This window comes from Temnothorax curvispinosus, unplaced genomic scaffold (genome assembly GCF_003070985.1).
Source record: "Temnothorax curvispinosus isolate PA1 unplaced genomic scaffold, ASM307098v1 QBEX01015410.1, whole genome shotgun sequence".
In the NCBI taxonomy this organism is placed as follows: domain Eukaryota; kingdom Metazoa; phylum Arthropoda; class Insecta; order Hymenoptera; family Formicidae; genus Temnothorax; species Temnothorax curvispinosus.
In genome coordinates, this window is record NW_020225190.1 from 642293 (window position 1) to 658436 (window position 16144).

At 37.3% G+C, this 16144-nt stretch overlaps 2 protein-coding genes across 4 annotated transcripts in view; one reads left to right on the forward strand and one right to left on the reverse strand.

The window, feature by feature from the left end:
• LOC112465628 overlaps window positions 1–11413 on the forward strand; it is a 34491-nt gene extending 23078 nt beyond the window's left edge. For all 3 annotated transcript variants that reach the window (XM_025033260.1, XM_025033262.1, XM_025033263.1), the window contains 2 exons: window positions 6910–7046; window positions 7273–11413. In XM_025033260.1, the coding sequence (XP_024889028.1) occupies window positions 6910–7046; window positions 7273–9774 (2639 nt within the window). In that variant the 3' untranslated portion in view covers window positions 9775–11413. The remainder of the gene's footprint in view (window positions 1–6909; window positions 7047–7272) is intronic.
• The window catches only part of LOC112465627 (tyrosine-protein kinase transmembrane receptor Ror), a 238617-nt gene that overhangs the window by 184861 nt on the left and 37612 nt on the right, over window positions 1–16144 (reverse strand). The window lies entirely within an intron of this gene.

Sequence of the window (16144 nt, forward strand, 5' to 3'; positions counted from 1 at the left end):
ACATGCGTAAAATGCACCAATGTTGTGCAACGTGCTAATTAGTCAATAGAGCATCTCTGGAGTTCATAAAAAAAGAAAGCATTATAAATTGTTTACATATCTAACGTAGAGTAGTAATATCAATCTTACTGACAATGAGATAATCAGTTCGATAATCAATTATCTTTGGCTTTTAACAGCCTCGTTTTTGAATCACAAGTTTTATTACCTATTTTGTTTTAAAAAAATGTTTATTTTATTAAGATTAAATTCATATATTAATATCCAAATAGCCAACAAATTAACTTGATTCGAATCTATTCTTTAATTTAATTCGAATAAAAAGGTACCTCCAATTGTAGTTTATGAAATATAGTATGTCGATACCCTGATTTTGCGCTTTAAAAATCTGCTCTTAGTTAATGGAGCTTTATCGCGGCACAAATCATCCTTGTCCGAAGCGGCTTTCATCCATCGAGTTCACAAACGCGCTATCTCGACCTGCCTGGGTTCGATTAACCTCGGGAGGGTAGTTTGCCGATAAGCCGTGACATACGCAGCGAGGAAAAAAAATACCATTCCGCCAACGCAGAGTTGACGCGCGGATCTCGTTTCGCAGAACGCTTTCGCAACGTTGTAACGTCATTTTTAGCATGCGGTTTCCGCGCGCCTTGCCATGGTAGTGGCATTATGTTTGTACAAAAAAAGAAAAGAACAAAAAATAACAAAAAAATAACGCCTCCCTGGACATCGAAATGGAAAATATCTCCTGATTTACGAGCCCTCGGTGTAACCGGTGACTACCTGGGACGTTCGTCATTCTGTCAATGGTACGGCTGCCCCGTGGCGATACTCTTGCATATACAACACTGCATTTAGTTATAAACTCGCGAGGTCCGGAGTCTAAAGGCGCCAAGCTGCTCAATCAAAAGTGATAAACATGATTTGTGAAAAAAATTTGATCTTTTTAACAAAGAAAGAATTTATAAGAAATAGACCTTAACATTCTTTTTGAAAAACCTAAAAAGATTCTTTTAGGTTTTCTTAAAGTATCTAAAGAGCACTTATTGTAATCTAAAAGAATTTTTAAAAACTTTTATTTATTACTCTCTTTAAAAACTTTTTATTTATTACTCTTTCATAAAAAGTTAATTATAATAAATTATTTTTTATTCTAATATAATGATGATAAATTATGAAAATGATATTCACACGTATCTACTATTACTTTCGATCGACAAGGAAATCAGTCATCGTCAAGAATAAATGAGTCTAAAGGCGTCATTTTGCTCCAACCTCTGTTTGCATATATACGATCTCAGACGGCAATTCTCGAAAACGAAGGCCCGCATGTTTCGATGCGCACCTTCATTAGATCGGTTCTTAACACCTCTCGTGAGGCGCCAGATTGAATCTCGAGAGAAGAAAAAAAAGATATCGAGACGAAAGGGTCAAATATTTATGAGGCGGTTCTACCATCGCAGTCATCGAATATTAATGTATTCTCTTTAAAAAGAAAGATCGATCGGCCTGATCGCGACCGGTTTCATCGAATTTAACACGGTGGAAGATATAAGACGACAACAAGTTAATTGGAATCATTTGGAAACAAATATACTTCGAGTTTTCTCAATCATATTTTTATATGATTGATATATATAAGCTATTACGTTACATGAAAAAATATGTCTAATTACATAAAATATCTCAGAATATTCAACCACTACTTATTTACAGATATTAAAATATCTATAAATAAATTACAAGAGATGATCATTTTTAAAATAGCATTACTAGAACAATAATTACGAAATTCTTTAATTCTATAAGAATTAAACAGCTTCGACAAATTGAGTCTAGAAGATGTAATTTAAGCCCTGTATCCTCAGTTAATTTAGAAGACCAAAACATTATAAAAAATTACACACATATGTTAAACATTTTAATTCGCATTTATGAATTACAACATACAATATACATATAAGAATTCATACACTGAATTCATATTCCGCCTACAAGATCATTTCTGTTGGCATGAAAAAATCGTATGTTCTCGTTAAAAATGGGGAAAAATGCCAGATATTGACTTTCGTCTCGTAAAAAGGACCTTCCGGTGAACTTAACTTTCCATATAGCCGCCGGGGCTTGTTCGCGAGAAGTTACTTCGGCTCTCAGTATTACAACGGCGGTCTGTTAGCGATAATTTACTTGGGATATTGGCGCGATCTAATTCGGGCGCGCTCTGGCAGCCGACGGATGGACGGTCGTGTCACGTTCGATTATATCCAGAAGGACCACGCTTCGTAGCTACATAGCTTGCTGGAACCTTAAATGAAGTGTTAGTTAACGCGACGAGCTGTCGATCTAGATTACCTGGTCTAGACGCAGTCTCTGCAGAGTGACGTTTCCAGCGGTCCCCCATCGTGAAATGACACTGAGTCGAGAAGTTATATTGCGTTAAAACTTTAAACCCCAAAATTACAAAACCAATACCTCTGAAAATGGTTCTCATAACGAAGATGATAAAAAAGATTAAAACCTAACAGCACGTAATTATATTTATTTTTTCTACAAATTCTACATGCTAGTAAGAAAGCTTTCTCTGTATATTACTGTAATAATATAACAACATTTTGTACGTCGATCACGCATAAATGTTACAGAAAGATATAGCTCATAGATGAATCCACGAAACACAATTTTCAGTTGAGAAAATATACAACTCCTCTATGAGAAATAACTGTATAATTCGTTGGGACGATTTAAAGATAATTGCCGCAAGAATTGCAAAATTATGCGCTTTATACTTCGACTCGGTGACATACCCTCCGACTTAAAGAACGCTTTAACGGCCATTCTGGTTTACTGCCAGCGGCATGAGTTAACACTCGACTACGACCACGTTTATCGTCGACTGTGAATCACTAAGCATACGTGTTTCATGAGAAATGTAAACGCGACAATTATTCCGTCATGCCAAATAACCCGACGCTGATTTGTGTCGTTAAATTGGGCAAAGATACGACTAGAAATGCTTATTTGATTGGATAATGATCTTGTTATTTCTTCGGAATGCAACATAACGATTATACTAAAATTTCATCATGTTCATTATATCAGTGCTTTATTTTTTTTCTCTTCTTTATGTGCCGTTGGCATATTTTATTACTACACTGCGTTAAATTCATAAGATTCAAGCAATACGCTTCATTTCACTCGCTTCTCATCGACTCGTTAGCAGAGTCGATCATACGAATACACGTGTAAACAAACGCGCGGAGTTTTCTGCGAGATCAATCGAACGCCTATGACCGTGCGATTTCTCGTATTCGCAAAGATCGTCTCGCTTCAAAGTAACACAGTCGCAGAGAGGCGGCATCAAGAGTGAAAAGCGAACCCCGGGAATATTTCCTCCGAGTTCGTTTGCGCTCGTTCTCGTCGACCGGGGACGCAATTTCCACTTTTCAAAGAGCCAGAAGAAATTCCGGCCTGCTGATAGGAACACGGCGAGTTGGCAAAACCAAATATGTATTTCGTAGCTGCTTTGATCACCTTCGCGGCGAAAACGCCCACAGCAAACGAAAGGAGACCGACGAAGTCAACGCGAAGCGAGGCTCGTACGCTCGCTCTCTTTCCCGTCTCTATGCAATTTTGCTTTCCTTTTCTTTCTTTTCTCAAAAACGCAGATCCACGAGTTTCTATGTACATGTACAGGAACATTTGTGTACTTCGCCTCTCGAAAGGCGATGCGACCAGAATGCGAAGAGGACAGTCCGGTCTTTTTAACTGTCAGGATTAATTAATGTCGGTCCTTCGTGAGAAATACCGGACCGACGCTACTTTTAAAGGCGCAGAGGATTCCACGCGATGGAATAAGGACGAACACGATGCCGACAGTGCCGAGTGATTAAACTTTCCCGGTACGTGTTTGAACAGGAATAATTAAAACTTTTTCTCTCTTTCTCTCTTCTCACGAGCAAAGAATGAAGCGTACCTTGACGAGCAGTATAATGTAAAAAGATGATAAAATATGCATGCAGGAAGATATTCTCGTCTAGTGTGCGTAATAGAATGTTAACGAACGAGACACAAGATTGATTAAGAATAGAAAGCCAAATTTTAAATCGGGTACTTTATATCTAATTCTAAGAGTGATTATCTAACTCTTATCGAATATTAATATCAAATATAACTCTTATATTAAATTATGAAAGCGTCAAACCAAGTATATTTAATGCTAAATGTAGCATTATTCAAACGATTTAATAAATTTAAGATAATTTAACTTCTCTTTAATTTTTGCAGAAATTATAGATATTAAGTGACATATAATGTGTATAATACGTATTGATGAGCTTCTTTTAAATTTAGTTTATGTCGCTTTTGTACATATCATATGAAACACGAAGTAGAATAACGTAGAATATCACAACTAATATTCGCGTAAATTCGGGTAAAAATTTATGCTCCAGGGTATGTGTACTGATAACCCCATACGAAACTCGAACTGTCATGATCATCACACTGTCAAAAATAAAATGGACACCGGTCGCCGAGAGCATTTTCAGTGAGCCATATTACGTCGCTGCTCGCAAATATTCAGCTTTGATGCTTGATTGAAGGGTATTCTGCACGCGGCTAAAAATATCCACGTATTCGCGCCAGCGAGCTTACCTACACCCGAATAAAAAATCGTTATGTTATTTTTTAAGATCTATAAGCCAGTGATATTCGTTCTTTTTATACGTCACTCGTAAATGCCATGCGTGTTGGCGAATCCGTTTCAGACGTACGGTTGACTGTAATTTTATTTTATTTTTTTACATAAGTATCATAAGCCTACAGACTAATGACAAAAATACTTATAAATTTCATGTGAGACTTTACTTATACAAAAAAATAAATGCCGAAAATTAATTAAAACATTTTCGATTTAGCGCGAGATGTTCCGTATTGACAGTAAACACATCTCTATTTACCCCTCAAAAATTTATTATAAAACAATTGTTTCCAAAGATCCATGCAAAATAAATCTCAAAATTAAAACGTTTGACATGTATCGGATGGTTTTAATATTCTTTATCATCGACACAGATAAAAAGAACAGTGGTGGGTTGTAGTATATTTGAACAAATATCGTTTTCAAATAGAGCTCATGTAGAAGATAAATGGTCCAAGTTTTAATAGCATCCAAATAGCCGTCGGTGTCCACAGGGAAAATCCGAATTTATGAACCTTTAGAAGGATTTAATTTATTTAAATTTCAGACTGGTAAGCCAGGTTTAAATCCTGATTTACCACATGGCTTTTCTTGTTACACGCACACTCGCACTTACTACCTAGGCTTAAGAGAACTGTTATCACGAGTGCTTTTACGCAACTTTTATGAGAGCATAACCGTAGAAAAATCAATGAGCCGTAAATATTTCGTGCCATGAAAAGAGCTAATTAGAGAAATAGTCAAAACTTTTGCAAACCAACCTGTCTTTCATCAGTTTCATCTATACAGTCGTCAGTGATTTTGCGTGTAAATTTAGATAATATATTTATATGTAACTATTCGTTATAAATAAATTATGGAATCAGGAAATTATGAGAACGGATGCACATAAAGCGTGCCGCGCATTACAAATGGAAAAGAATATATTACTAATATTTTATCTCACAGATTCTTTTATACAAAAAAAAATTTTCGATTTTATTCTTCCTTTTGATTCACTTTTTTTCTCAGCAACTAATGTTTAAAACACTAGCTAGTCGAGTTTGAAAAGAAAAAGTATTATGCGTATACAACATAATAAAAAGCCTGTAACGGTATAGATCGCTGAATTATCTGAAAACTTCCGCGATCGGGTCGTAGTTCAAGCGCTGGGAAAACACGCTCCAAGCATAAACCCATTAATCATCGAAGTAGGAGGCACCGATGACTGATGAGATACTTAACTTAACTCGCATCTAGGTGGGTCGAAGATCACTAACGCTTAAAAAGAAAAACCGATCGACTTCGTTTTCAACAATGGAGCTTGCATCCGCATACATCGTTCAACCTGACTGATTCTAGTATACTCCTATAATGAACGAATATAAAATAAACTAAAAATTTGTCACATCAGAAAGGAATTCTGAAAAATCTAAAAGTTTGTAACATTTTTACATAACTCATGCTTATGATCCTAGAATACATATAAGATCCAAAACTGAAGCACATGTAAGAAGTACAAAACGTAATACAAAAAGAAAGATTTTGTATAGAATATGTATAAAATATTTTCTCTATTTTCAAATAAATTTGTATCTCTCATGGCTAAGACAAGACATCGATGACTGATAAGATATTTAATTATAGAGGGTTCGAAGATCACTAACGCTTCAAAAGCTATACATAACGGCTATCTTCTATTCCTATCTTTGTATCTATGCTATACACGAAACGCTTTCGGTATTTCTATTACAGGAAGAATACTGAGAGTTTATATCGTGATAGACTTTCCCCCAGAAAAGATTTAACGCGTTATACGCGTGGATGGCGAAGTTTATTCGTCTCGCTCTTTCTCTCTCTCTCTCTCTCTCTCTCTCTCTCTCTCTCTCTCTCTCTCTTTCTGCAAAGTTAAGTAATTGGAAGGCCCGGTTCTAGTGATTTATCACCGGCTTCTTGACGCACGAAAGGGCGTACAGGGTTAGAGAGGAGGCTGGCGTCTCAGGCGGAGATTGTTGCCGCGTTGACCAATGATCGATCGTTTCGATAGACGCAACGCTATTGTGAGTAGCCGTATGTTGCTGGTCCTCGCACCGAATGGTGATTAAGTGATTTCCGCGAGAAAAATTGCGAGCCAAATCTACCGAGATGTCAGCTTATCTCTTTGCTGTAAAGAATATATCTCACTCGGCGGTCTTGTTACATCTAAACATTTTAGTCTGTTGTGATTTCAGGCCAAAACGATATTAAGAAATTGCGCAGGGAGAACGAGCAGCTGCGTAGGGAAATATGGAGTCTCAGAGACGAGTACGACAAACTTGAGGATATTTTGAAGAAGCAGAAGAACCGAGGCGAAAGCGAAGAGTACGAGGTTGGCAGTTTGATTTTTAATTGCTCAATACTATAAATAATTCACAATAAAACTAATAAAACATAATGAGAGCACATCAATGGATGGAGAAAACTAGCAAGAAAATTCTCATTTTTTCCTATTTCTAAAAATGTTAGCTTATTGTTAGCTAATGAAAGTATAACACCATCGTTACGATTGACATAATTAACGACAATCATGTGTTGGAATCTATCGCAAATTACAGGATCGCTCCGAGGAGGATGACGGCTTGCAGTCGGACTTCTCCTGCGAAGAGGATGAAGAGGAGGACGAAGATAACGAGAAGCCGGTAGAGGACTTCAACCAAGAAGAACAGCTGGAGAATGCGGAGAATCAGAAGATCTCTTCCGAAAAGATGAGCAGCAATATGCATCGACTTCACGTGGAGTTCGACGATCTGTCGGTTGTCGACGAGGAAGAGGAGCTTAAGAGAGATAAGGAGAAGATGGAGGCGACACCGGAGAAGGGCCAGGAAAACGAGGCTGTCGGGCATCCACCCCCGCCGATCCTCGGCCCCCGGCAACTTCACGATAACATCCCGTTTTATCCGGCCACGTACGAGCCGACGAGTGGTTTCAGCGGAACCAGTTATTACACCGAATGCCCGTTCGAGTTTCCGAGTGCGGTGGATTTAATGCTATCCACGGATACGTCCGCATTATTGGCTTCACCGTACTCCGGATTACAGCCTGATCCATTGATCCCGCTAGCCAACTTAGACACCGCTGGTTTGGAAGTGGCCGATCCGAACCTACCTCAAATTCACGTCCCACCCATCGGTTGGCAGAACGACATGGTCTTTCAAAAACAAGTGCCTACTTATACGGGTAGCATTGCTCCCGTCACATCAACAACGGGGATAGGAAAACCGGACTCGCAGCCGATAATAGTTTCCTCGTTGGGAAGCTCGGTGTCGCCATCAAATACTTTCAGTTTCTTAAGCAGGAGAAACGCAAGTACGAGGCAACCCATGAGGCTCCATGAAACATCAGCTACTCAAGATTCACGAACGCAATTTTTGTGTTCCGAAGAAGCGGTCGGCAGAAACGTCTGGAACGTGAATTCTCCTAGATTCGCTGTGGCAAACAGAGAAAATAATACGCAGCGAGTTGAGAATATCGAAGAGACCACGATGCCGGAAAAGCCTAAACACTTCTTCTCACAGCAGCCTTTCAAACTAAAAAGACAAGAAGAAGAATCGCCAACCGCTAGTGTAAGTTATTTTGGAACCGGAACTAGTTCGAGTAGCGGTAAAACAGCTTCTACGGTGGTTTCTAGGACTAATCCTTTCGTAGGGTTAAAAGGTTCAGCGGACATTTACGTAAATGGTGCGATACCTTGTGAAGACGCGAAGGATAAGAATGATCCGAAAACATTTTGGAGTACAGATAACCTATTGATCACGGATAGCAGAAGTGCTCTGGGCAGTCAACTGACGAAGTCGGTATCCTGCCAAGATCTCTCGAGCGACTCTCAGAGTGTCGCGCAACAATTAAAACTAAATCACGTCGAGTCTCAGACGCTTACGAAAAGTGACAATACTCTGGACAGTATAAGCGATTCCTCTAATAAACCGTACAAGAGTCATCTAAACGTGACGTTAAAAGTACCGCGAGTCGAGCAAGCGTCGAGTCCAGATACACCAGAAATACCCAACCTACCTTCGATAGATTACCGTCTCTTTAGGAATCCTTTTTTAAGAAATTTTGATAAGAACTGTCCTAACTATCAAGTAAAACCGAGTCCTCCTCCCACCGCGACACCACTCTCTATTCAAGTGAACGACGACGGCCTCGTTTATCCGTATTCTATGCCGGGTTACGGTCGAGGTGTTCACCTCAACGAGAGATTTCGAGCTGCACACTTGCCGGATCAAAGTCGATTGCTGATACCCAGCGACCAAGTAATGAGCGGCAAGCAGGATATTCAAGTGACTTCCTTCGAGAAACCGAGTCCTTGCAATTTGATACCTTCCGCCACGCCTTACGATCTGACGAGCTTGAGAAGATTAAACGCGAATCGATATCTGCAGAGTCAGAATCTGTACCAGAACGTTCCCTTCGTATCACGAGGACCTGGTCAATTTTATTCGCAGAGATATGGAATGATGTACTATGATAACGTCACGAAAGTACCGGCGCAAACGCAGACGTCGATTGACGGCGATTCGCATCACGAGGACGAGGAGACGATCAGCGCGCCGAATTCGCCGAGCGGACAGAGACGGAAAAAAATCGTGAAGAAAGACAAAACTTTAATTAAAGATCAAAAACCGCTATCGCCGACTGTACAAAGAAAACTAAAGAAACAAACCAGCGCCACGTCGACAGATACACTCGATTCGGCTGGAAAAATGACGCGGAAGAAACCGAGGAGATTGAGCACGACGACGCCCGACGTACAAGAGAACAAGAACGAGAGCAGGTCGTCGTCCTCGGGACAGGACTCGCCGCGCAAAGATCAAAATCGAAGGGTGTCTGTCTACCTCAATTCTAAAAGACGACCGTCTCAAGCGTCATTAAAAACCACGAGGAGTGGTAGTGTCGATGCTAAGGACAAGCTCGCGGATGGTACCGCGCTGAATTCGGAACGCGAAAGAACGAACTCGGTCAGCAGTCGAGAAATTACCAACGTGAAAACTCGCAAGACTAGTACCAGTAGTGGTAATGTGCCATGGTGCGCGTGTTGGGGGAACGGTTGCATTTAATGAAAGCTGCATATTTAATCTCACTCAAGGATGTAACTAGGAAAGCAGAATAAATACAAGAAGTAAAGCGTTAGCTAATTTTAATGTCAAAGTATTGAATATCAATAGTTTAGTTAATTAGTGCATTAATTATTATATAAATAGTATCAATTATTTTTGTGAGCGATGTTTTATTTGTGAAATTAATCTTTATACTTAAAAAAAAAATTACCGAGTTTATCTATGTACCGTTATTTAAAATTACCACGTAGATAAACTATAAAACATATTACTACGCTATATATTATCATTCATTACAAATCTCAGAAATTAATATTCATTACTCAATTACTCTAAAGAAGAAAAATTGGATCGTACTTTCAAATCAGCGATTTTTTCCATCGAGGAGATTAATGCGCCAGATGCGTATTAATCTAGTCACATCACTGATACCATCTGGATATCTTTCAATAGTCTGATCTCGTATGCATCTCGCGAAACATTAAAATGAGAAGCTGTCGCTGGAACCGGACGCAGTGACCCTTATTTATTTAACACAGCTGCGATTTGTGTCAACATTGAAAGGTTCTTGCTACTTTCTGGTCCTCGAGCCGAGAGAGGACCAGGTCGACTAAATAATTCGAAGGGCAAATACCAAAGGGAAATGCTGATGGGCCGCGGAATGAATTCAGGAAGGAAGGCCTTAACTTCCCGTTGCTGGTGTAAGGGAACCGCCATTGTAGTCGGTAACGCAGGTCGTAAAACAAGCACAGACAACGGTTCTATGGTGTTACTAACGCTGTCACAACGGGGTGACAGTTGTATCTAAACTAGTTCTGCCAAGAGACCAGGAAGACGAGCCTGCATCCGCTCTTAAGGCAAATTTACTGGGGTTAGCAAGCGCAAGCTTGTTCTAAGCACGCGTGCGAATAATGGTATACATTCTCGAATTATGTAGATTTTCTAGTAGCGATTATTTATAATTAGATTTCACAAACCATATAAAAGTCGGAAGTATACCTATATAAAAACATTAGATATTTTTAAAAGATCTTTTAGATTGTATTGTTGTCATGTTTTATACAAAAGATTTTGCGAATTTAAAATCAAAACTTGAAAAATTCTTGTCATGACAAAAACTGTTATCTATCGTTCATTATCATGCACATTAGTTATAAGTATTACTTTATATGCTGCAAAGCTAAACAAAATACTACATATACAAAATATTATTTCTAGTCATTTGATAGTTATATATTTTATTGCATTTTAATGTCTTAATTTATTTAAAAAAATTACAAATTATAGATTCTACGAATATGTGGCAATAAGTATTCTACGCATTTACAGCATTATAGCTAATTTTTAAAATAATAATGATGAAACAGTAAATGTACATAAGTAATTGTATATGCTGTATTAGACTAGTACAGTATACACTTGTATATAATTTGTATATTTTGATAATTAATTTATATCAATATATTATATATTTATGTCCGACGTATTTAATGTAAAGTCATGTGTATAATATTTTAGATTTAAAAATGTCAATGTTAGAGAAAGAGTCTATAGAACAAATCTTATAAAATGTGTTTTAATAACGCATTGTACTTTTATACTTTAAGCGTTTTAAAATACAACATCGATGTATTTTGTACTCAAGTGAATTATTACTTCCTATATTTCTAATGACCATTAGGTAATAATACTCCCAGCCAGTCTCACATTATATTCCTGCGAATCATCGATTATCCGGTTGCGTGAAATTTATTAATGGCCCAAGGGGTACAAGGGAAACTTAGCGGCAAAGTTCGCGACTATCCTTTCGCGGAAACTTCTCCGCGCCGTTATTCGTCGTTCAATTACACGCGAAAATGAAGAGAGAAAGATACGAAAAACGAGAGACACCGTCAATGCTCTTCAGATTTTATGGTAGAAAAACATAATTAAAATTCTGTATAAATAAGGCAATTATCTTTTCGCATTGTAAAATAATAATTACTATTTTAGTTAAAATAATAATTAATAAAAAATAGATTTTATATTGCCCTTGCGTTTGATTTAGTTTCTTATTCTTGCATTTAGCAAGAGGATATAATCGATATATCGTAAATCTTACGGTGCGTGACTTTTTTTTTAATTTAAGAATCGTTCTTAAAATTATAATTCTTATGTTTCAAGAACTTTGTTATTTTCAATCATGTTGAAAGATGTAAGATTATTTATAAATATATTTGAAACAGACGAATTTCTTTGACACAGGAAAAAGTATTTCTTAGCAGGAAGATTTAGCAACGGATATACGAGAATAATATTATCCGACACAGAGAGCACTCATCCCACATTTCACTAATCGCTGCTACAACATCTGGCAATATATTTAGCGCAGTTGCGAGCACGCGGAAGTATCAACCTCCTAAATCACCGTAAACGTGATTCGTATTCAGAGAATCACGTTCACGGTAAGAATTACAATTAACAACAGCAAATTTAAATAAAAAATGTCGGTGATATTCGAGCAGATCTTTGCGAGAAACTGGGAAGAGCTGGTTGGGTCGCGTACGACGAGTGTTAGCGATGAGGGCGGCAAGGAAGGTTGCCGGTGCAATTAAAATGCAAATCGTCCCTTTTCCCGCGGCCTGTCCGCTAGACCATCTTTCCAGGAGGTTTCTGGTCCTCTCGCGTCCTCGCAACTCTACACCATAATGGTAACGCCGTCACCGATTAACTTGGAACTAGTTTAGGAACGACTCGACTCGACTCGGCTCGGCTTCGCTCGGCTGCGCAAAGTCACACAAGGAGCGGGAACAAGACGCGGTCTTTCGCTTGGTCTCTCTCGCAAAGTGCCACGTAAATGGAAGATGGTACGTTAATACGGTCTAACATCATTTGCAAATGTCACTGCGAGACGTGCTCCTGGCATCCAACGCAAGGTACGTGAGAGAGGTGTGTTTCGTCTTATCGTAAAAGGGACAAACCCCTCGTATTGCGGCGAATGTGGAAATTATAACAGAGGTTTCTAAGATTGTTTTAATATTATATTTTTCTAAAAAATTTGATGATCACCCGTATGCATCGTTTTATTTATATATGTTATAAATACAAGTCATATAGCTCACTACATATACATTTAACATTTTTGTACTTTTACTCATAATTAGTTTTATTCATAATAGAAAAAATTCATAGTTCAGGAACGTCTATCCTTTATATTCGGGATTTTTCTCAATATGTTTCAGGTATTCGAGCAAAACAAGAAAGAATTTAATAAGATTACGCGTGAATTTCAAAGTTTTATTTCATATTTCTCGCGCTCTGCTCAAACGAACAAATCGTTACCGAGACGAGTATGCAGATTAATCGCGAGGCAGCGGCAATATCGCTGTCATCTGTCTGCAAAATAACTACGGAATGCGGACAGGCCGGAAGTAACATCGTATTGTCTTCGTGGAAATAGCGCGGAACAAGATGGAAGAGACAGTACCTTAATGGCCTGATTTCATTTGCAAATGTCATCAAGAATTTTCACTCCACCCGGCAATGGAAACGTCTCGCGTTTCTCATGCGAGATGATAAGCGTAATAATGTGCAATGGCATAATTCCCACTAACGCATGCTATACTCAATTAATTATGCGGAAGAACTGCTTCTGTTCGCGTTCAATTTACAGATTACAAAATACTGCATTATGTCGCGGCAAATGCAAGCGTGTCTACAAAAATACTATCACGAGTAATAATTAGAGCGCGTAATAATAAATAAAACTGACTCTAAAAATATATTAAGCAATATATTTTAAAAAGAAGCAATTTCGAAATCTTATTCAATTTTTATGAAGACATTATGATGTTGGAAAAGCATTGTTATAAAAAAAATTTAATTTGAAGTTTTCTTTCTCGAAAACATTTGGTTTTCAGTTTATACAAGGTTACCAATCAACTTTGTCGAGATATCAATATGTAAATATCAATTTTTCGCGTAACCATGGAGCAACGCTAAAAAATGTAACTGTAACTTTTAAAAAGATATGTCTATAACTTTGGCGATTGTCCAAGCATATCTTTATTTGCGCGTGTCTCAGTTATCGTGGATCCTAATTAAGGACTGATCGTCAGCCAGTATTCATAAATATAAAATGTGAGACGTGATTATCCGCTGTTGCAACGTTCGTTAAGATAATAAGCTTTAATTATGCACTTCATAAACCTTCTGTAAATTCCGTCAGTGTACGATCAGGTCACTGACAGCGGACGTGACGGCGCCAACTCAGATTTTTGTAAAAAAAAAACCCCTGTTGAACGATTCACGGTTCCAAAGAATAAACATGTGCGGTACGAGAGATGTCTTGTCATATTAACTCTAGTCATGGAATGAATTACACTCGATAATTTCGTCCAAAAAAGTGCGTGTAAAAATTTGCATAATAATTTTCAATGAAAGGATACACGATAAAGAAACTTGGCGGCGATATGGCAATGTTCCTGAAAATTTTGCGAAGAAGAAGACGTCAAGGGGGTGATCGGCTCGAGTTTCGTTCGAAAGAAATTTCTGTCTTTCGAATTCGCGAAAGCTCTCGCAAGAATCCGCAAATCCGTCTCTGTCCTCGCTGTTTCCCCGTCGCTTTGCGTTATGAACTTTCACGAAAGTTTCGCAAGCCTTTAACTTGAATGCGCGGACCTTTTGCTCCGGCGGAAATTTCACGTAAGTTCCATTACGTTTTGCGCAATTTTACGATTATGTTTCCGCAGTAATCAGTCCTTATTGCCAAACTTTCTGCATTTAAATATAACGGACTCTTTACTTTATGTGAGCGTACAAAATTTAAATTAAAATTTGCTCAGTTGGTCTTATAAATTGATAAAAAGTTTAGGTGAAATTACATATGTAACATAAATTTCATCGGTTAATATAACTTTTCGTGCAAACTATGATATGCAAAATATAAGTATCAAAAATAATTTGAAGCAAAGAAAATATCTCAACGTGCAATCGAAAGTGTTATTTAAAAAATATCTTTTAGAACTATTAAATAAATGCATCTATATAAATTATACTTAGTTTTTTCTTCTCTCTTTCCATTTCTCTTCTTTCGTATTTTATGATAAAATTTTTCGATAATAGGAAAGAATAATTTAATGATAAAAGTATGCTAAAGTTATTTTGCATAAGTATTACAAAAGAAGAAAAAATGAAAATGTTCTTGGAAAATGTTCCTGGCACTTACAATACATTACATTTAGAGCCCGCGATTTAATCTGACAAGAAAAATACGCAGTTAATAATCTCTGCAATAAGGATAATGAACATTGGTGCAAAGATAATGAATATTTGTGGCCGCATAAGTTTAAAAAATTTTTAATAAAATTCGGGCGAAATCAAGTCATGTGTGTCGCGGTTTCGTTTTTTTACCGAGTAAACGAAATAACTAGAGAGTTGTCAGCCCCTCCCGGACAGGAAATTCAATATTCCCGCTTAATAAGCAGGATATTTGCTCGTGTTGTATGCCGCGGTAATATTCCGTAATACGCGTTCAGCGTGGTGCTTTTTTATACAAACATGCTTTTTTCTTTTTGGTGATTCGAAATAAGCAGTAGTAACATATTGGCGGCTCTGCTTAACGGAATAAAAAGCCAGATACATTATGCACATCGACCGTGGCGTGACATTTAGGTCGCTTTAAAAGGGCTTTTAGAATTCGCTTATTGAATATTATCGGAAATGGAATTATACATACCGCAGCGGAACGAAAATAAGTCAAGATGAACAGATAAAACAAAAGTATTAACAAAAAAAGAATTAATCAGGTCAAATCCGAAATAATTTATCGAGCAGCATTTTCGATTCAAACTGTATTACAGATATCAAAGTATCTGTAGATTGTGTATGAAAATTGGACTTTATTTCATAAAAAAATATATTTTAAATTTAAATTTAAAAATTGGATTATTTTAGTTAAAATATCACCGGTAAAAATGTTATACTTTTTATTTCAGCTGCCTGCAATGCTTTCTATTCAAAACCTCGTGCAAAATAAATACCTATTTTGCTACAAAATACATATCGCGCGATTTGTCTTTTTAATAAAATTTAAACAAACTTGTTTAAAAAATAAGCCATTATTTATATAACGTTATCAAATGCAATGTTATCTTGATTGTTTAAAATACTTTTTATTGGAAAACTCTATTGCAGTTATATAAATGATTAAAACGACTAAATTGATTAATAAATATATATTATACATATTTAGACACACGGGAATGCTATGACATAAATTTACAGTGAATTATGGATAGATCTTAAGCCGAGACGCTCTTTTTAACATTTCCGTGTGCGAGGAAAATGCAATTTTCTCGAATAGCGTCAATACTAGCAAGCTGCAATTCGA